Source organism: Arachis ipaensis, chromosome B01, assembly GCF_000816755.2.
Source record: "Arachis ipaensis cultivar K30076 chromosome B01, Araip1.1, whole genome shotgun sequence".
Taxonomy (NCBI): domain Eukaryota; kingdom Viridiplantae; phylum Streptophyta; class Magnoliopsida; order Fabales; family Fabaceae; genus Arachis; species Arachis ipaensis.
In genome coordinates, this window is record NC_029785.2 from 12,784,520 (window position 1) to 12,790,678 (window position 6,159).

At 33.7% G+C, this 6,159-nt stretch overlaps 1 protein-coding gene and 1 pseudogene across 1 annotated transcript in view; both read left to right on the forward strand.

Moving 5' to 3' along the window:
- On the forward strand, window positions 1-1,197 carry LOC107646604 (annotated as a pseudogene).
- LOC107625292 (aldehyde dehydrogenase family 3 member F1) overlaps window positions 4,657-6,159 on the forward strand; it is a 23,266-nt gene continuing 21,763 nt past the window's right edge. The window contains exons 1-3 of the mRNA XM_016327902.2: window positions 4,657-4,989; window positions 5,401-5,476; window positions 5,802-5,900. Coding sequence (XP_016183388.1) covers window positions 4,789-4,989; window positions 5,401-5,476; window positions 5,802-5,900 — 376 coding nt within the window. The 5' untranslated portion in view covers window positions 4,657-4,788. The remainder of the gene's footprint in view (window positions 4,990-5,400; window positions 5,477-5,801; window positions 5,901-6,159) is intronic.

The window sequence follows — 6,159 nt, forward strand, 5'->3', positions numbered from 1 at the left end:
ATGATAGGGTGATAAATGCTCTAAACAAAAACAGTGAAATGGTATGTATATTGAATAGAGTAATTACGCCAGAAATACAAGTTTAGAGTTCAAAATTAATTAAGAACAATCAGAAGGAAATCAAGCTCATCAGTGACTTGAGCTCTAAGAACAGAAATAAGATAGAGTTCTTTAGTGTAACAGTAATTGCACAAAAATTGAAGAAAATAGGGAAATCAGAATCCGCCGAATCAGGTTGCAGCAGTGGGAAGAATCCATAACCTGAGAGATGAAAATAGGAATCAGCACAGGAAAGGAAAGATAACTGAATAGGAAATTAGAAGGGAAATTTCCATGTAGCAGCTGAATGAGAGTGACCAAAGAAAGAGGGTTGAGAGAGAAGAAAGAAGAAAATACCACAATACGCCTAGTGCCTGAAATCTCTCAACAGCCTGCTATTTGACCTCTTTCTCACGCTTCTTCTGAGGCCCTGAATTTGAGGATCTGCTGCCATCTGTCCCGAGTTAGTTGCAACCTCTTTTGTTGACGTTGCAAACCTCTCACTTCCTTCCTTGCATTTAGTTATACTCGTATCAGTCGCATACCACGTAGTAACGTGCTCAAGAGTCAGCATGGTACCAAGATCAAAGAAAGTGACCAAGTGATTCACACAATAAAAGGGAAACCTTCAATCAGAGAACTCTTCTCAATCTCAGGTTTAGATAGGTAAGTCATAGTAGAATATGATGAAGATGGTGGTGAAGAGAAGAAGAGAGGTAATAGGGGAGTGATGGTGGCAAGATATGTGGTGGCAGTGGAAGAGTCCCAGATGGAGGTGGCTTGAAATCAGATAAGACTGATGCTTATTACCAAACCATGATTCAAGCTAACCCCAACAATACGCTTCTGCTTGGAAATTATGCCAAGTTCTTAAAAGAGGTAAAGCTTGTTTTTGAAACTTATCAATACATGGAAGATCTAAGAAAACTATTGTGCTCTGTCTATGAATGGTTCACTGATATTCAATTTGCAAATATAGGTTCGTAGAGATTATCCTAAAGCCGAGGAGTATCTTGAAAGAGCCATTTTGGCTAATCCTGGTGATGCAACTGTTTTGTCACTCTGCCGATTTAATTTGGCAAATAGAGAAGGATGCTGATCGTGCTGAGGGCTATTTTGATCAAGCTGTTAAAAGCGCCCCTGATGATTGGTAAGATATATACCACTATTTCAGCACATGGATGATCTGGTCTTAAAGAACATTTGTGACCGTGTGAGGAAAGCTGGGATGATGAAAAAGAAGCAGTAGCAGCAGAAAATTGTTCAAATGAGTTAGGAAATTGAATAGGAGTTGCTTGTAACATAGTTCTTTTAATTTACTAGTATGAGAAAAATTATTTAGAGCCCTTTGGATACCCATTAACTTTTAATTTACTCAATACACTTTGTTGATGTATGGTTGTTATTTATTATTATAGTTGATGTATCAATACACTTTGTTTATGTTTTGAATTATATTGACTTGTTTGTTTATAGTATTTTCCTTTTAGTTTGATAATACGATGAATTTGTTTATTTTTTGAAATATTATAAATATTCGAATATAAATTAGATAAAAAATTGTATTAAATTTATATTTATTTTGTATGAAAACAAGCTTATTTTGTAATTAGAAAAATAAAAAAAATTATTTTACCTTATTGATGGATTTACAGACAGATTTTCTGTCTGTAATCAGAGTGGGAGATGATTTTCCAAAGTTCAAAAATCTGTCGGAAAATCCGTCTGTAATTACAGACGAAAAATCCGTCTGAAAATCTGTCTGTAATTACAGACGGAAAATCCGTCTGAAAATTCGTCTGTAATTACAGACAGAAAATTCGTCAGAAAGTTCGTCGCCTTCGGGAAATCGATGGAGAATTTACAGAGGAAAAATCCGTCGGTAACTAGTAAAAATCCGTCGGTATTTCGTCGGTAACCAAAAATCCGTCTATAATAAAGACTAAATCTGTCTGTATTAAGCCATTTTCTAGTTGTAAGAAGCAACTGCTTTAGCCATACAATCTGCAACACTATTCGCATTCCTCTGAATTAAAAGAATAGAGACTCTCTAATTCCAATTCATAACCTCCTGTATATGCTTTGTCAAATCCCATTCCGGAATATCATTACCAAGCATTCTTTGGTTTACCAAGAAAAGGGCTTCTAAACAGTCTGTTTCACAAATAACCTCACGAAATCTACTATTCCAAACTAGAAGTAAACCTCTCCAAATCGCATACAATTCAGCAAAAAGAACACTGCACATTTCAACTTTCCAGTGCAACCTTTTAACCAGCCAACATCCATCAGAATTGCGAATAATACAACCAAAACTAGCATAGCCAAAAGGAACAAAACAACTAGCATTACAAGTCAATTTAACATAATGAATGGGAGGTTGAACCCAATGCAAACAAATTGAACGAGGAGACAAAGATTGATTCATAGTAAAAATGGTGTAGAACTCCCTTACTGAACTACGAATCAAACTCACTACTTTACTAGAACTCCAAGAGTCATCTGTATTAAATAAGTCATGATTCTTGCTTCTCCAAATCCACCAGATGGTCGAGAAGAAAAGAAAAACATCTCCACTCTTGCACCTCTGTAGAGCCAATCATGTAAATCCGAGTTATCTGAGTACAGGCCTAAAAGGTTCCAGACCTCCTTAGCACTGGGACACTCTCGAAGACAATGAAGTATGGATTTAGAACCACTCTGACACTGATGACAAGTGCTAAATAAAACTAAGCCACGATCCAATCGAAACTCCGCTGTAGGAATAGCATTATGAAGACTGAGCCAAATCAAGAACTTGTACTTCTTAGGAATATGCAATCACCATACCCACGACCAATTATCACGCTCATTCCAGTCAAACTTTCTTTTGGCTAACCAATTGTATCCACTCCTAACTGAGTAGAGTCTAAAAGATGCCACACTCCACGCCCAACCCGAACTCTTCCCAGCATTTAAATCCAGATTATAAGCATTCAAACACTGTCTGACATCTTCTGGAATGTTAGAAAAAACATCATGGAGATTCCATTTGCCATCTTTCCAAACATCTCTAATAGTTAAATCAGAGTTAGATATATGAATAAAAGAGACATCTTGAGCAATTGGGCCCTCAATACTCCACTTGTCAAACCAAAAAGATTAATCAAGTGACCCAACGCACCAAGAGAAGGTATCCTTAAGTGTATCAAAAGCCTTTGAGATATTCTTCCAAACATGAGAAACGTTGTAAGGAACAGGGCCATCTAAAACTCCCTCATTCTTCAGATATTTCGCCCTCAATAGAGCAACCCAAGACTTGTCCTGACAATAAAAAAATTGCCAAACCAGTTTACCAAGTAAAGATATATTAGTATATGCAGGATCTCTAACACACAGGCTACCAAATTTCTTTGGAGTGACCACCATTCCTCCAATTAACAAGAGAAAGACCTCCGCCATCAACTTGACCCTTCCAAAGGAACTGTCTCATCATAGAAGACAATTTATCGCAAACCCAATTTAGAAAATAAGATACCTGCATATGATAGAAAGGAATGGATGCTGCAACAGAATTGATTAAGAAAAGTCTCCCTATTTTATTTAGAAATCATACCAGAATTAAATATGTATGTATGTATATAACCACTAGTTGTTAGTTCACTAGTCTGCTTAAGTAAGTGTCAATGATTCGAATCATAACTTGTGCATAGAATCAACGGCAAACACTTAGATGGAACTAGGGATGGCAATGAGTCTCCATAGGAGCGAAGACCCCCCGTCCTCCATCCCTGCCCATCCCACTACAGGTCCCCGTTTATTTCTTTCTGTGGCCCGCAGATATCTATGGATAATTGGATATTATTAAATTTTAATTTTTTTAAAAATAATTAACACAACTATAATAAAATCTTATATAATTCAACTAAATATATCAAATCAAACATAATTTTAACATAATAATATAGACATAAAATTTTCAACATATAAATTAAAATAAAATGAATTAGAGTTACTTACATAACTTATATATATAAAAACATGTAAGTAACTTTTTTTTCATGAAATTTTTGCAGATTTTCGTGAGGCAAGTATCTCAATCTCCACTCCTGTTCTTATTTATTTGTGAGAGCAGGTCTCCATTCCCATAGAAATTTCGCAGGTCCTGTTAACCTCTTGCCATTTCTAAATAAAACTAAATCCGCGATGAATTAATACTTGTTTCGTTTGGTTGGAGTTCATTTTTCTCTTTTCAATTGTTATATATTAATTTTCTAATAATAAATGAATTATAAAATATTTTTTTATAAAAATCCTGATATAATATTGTAATATCAATTTATCTTTTTTCTATCGCAGATCTGAACTCCATTTAAAGATTTACTATTACTGCATCCACATCCACATGTTGAGATTTAAATCCCTAATAAGTTGCTTATAAGACCACCTTTTCTTATTTATATAATTATATCAAACAAACCAAGTATAACTAGTCTTAAAATGCACATTAAATATAATGCATCACCCTACTAGTTGAGACTTTCTCTCTTGAATACGAGGTCGATCCGTTAGGTGATTGCATCAACAATGTCATTTATGAGGCCAGCCCCACCAAAAGAAATTCTCGGTTGCCGTTGAGAGGAAGAAAATAAATAAAAAAATGAAAAGAAAAGAAAAGAGAAACATAAATAGAAAGGAAGTGAAGAAAAGAAGTAAGAGTTAGTTCTAGTGGTTGTTTGTCATATTGAGGAGAGTGGCTAAGTGGCAATAATGGAAATTAACGGGGAATTTTTAGAAGAAAGCGTGAGAGAGTTGAGGCAATATTTCAGAAGTGGAAGCACAAGAAGCGTTACATGGAGGAAGAACCAGCTCACAGCTCTTCTTGATCTTGTTCACAAGAATGAAGATGCCATATCTGAATCTCTTTACCAAGATCTTGGGAAGCATCCTGTTGAAGCTTTCCGCGATGAGGTTAATTAATAAATTGATGAATTTATTATCAAGTTTTACGGCTTATTTTTGCTATTTAAGTTTAACGTTTTTGAGTTCGATAACTACTTTTAAAAACAAGAGGAAAAAAAATATAAAAGACAGGGTAGTTAGTCAAATGTTTTTTATATTTTTTGAAATTTTATATTAAAAAAAATTCAGTAAAAGATTTTTATCGTAAAACAGTTCAATGAACCAATGTTTCAGGTATATAATTGAAATTAGTAATTAAAATCACTGAAAGTCTAAAACACTTAAAAATGTTTCTAAGTATTTTTATATATTCACTTTACAGCAGATAATGATTCGTTTGTGATTGCAGTAGTAGTTATGGATTCTTTCCGTTCCTTTGTTTTAATTTCTATTGGTCATTGATTATTATTCCTTCTGTAGATTGGTGCGATTGGGAAATCAGCCACCTATTCCTTGAGCTGCGTTGAGAAATGGATGGCCACTTTAGCGATGAAAATAAGTTGTAAATTACCGACGACGATCCAGAAGAGAAATATAGTGGTTTATAAAGAAGTATATGATGTATATAAAGGGACGAACTATATATATATTGGCCAATTTTATGGTGCTTACGAATTTTTGTCTAAATTTTGTCTAATTTATTTTTTGTAGTAAGTTTTAATTTTTTTTAAAATTATTTATTCTTATATCTTTTAAATTAAATAATAATTTTTAGCTCTTTTTAGTAAATAAGTACCACTTTTTAGACATCATGGCATTCACCATATATATTTGATGCATTTATGAGGTATTAATATTTGTGTGTGTTGGTTGGAGGTTGCAGAGTGATATACCTTTGCTTTTCTTCCCAGCAAAAGGAGAAGTATTGGCAGAACCACTAGGTGTGGTTCTCATATTTTCTTCTTGGAACTTCCCAATCAGTGAGTGTCAAAATTTCAGATTCTATCTAATATAACTTTCCAACTTTTAATCTAATATTGGCACCATGCATATTTTTTTTCTTCATTCGTTCTCTCTCTGTCTCTCCTGTTAGTTTTATTTTTAGGAATTAGCTAATAAATAGTATTTTTAAGGTCAAAAAATTTATATTTTCTATTCGATTTTTTTAAAGATTTTTTTTAATAATTATCTCTTTTATTTTAGAATTTTATTTAGATTGTGTTTGCTAATTTTGACACT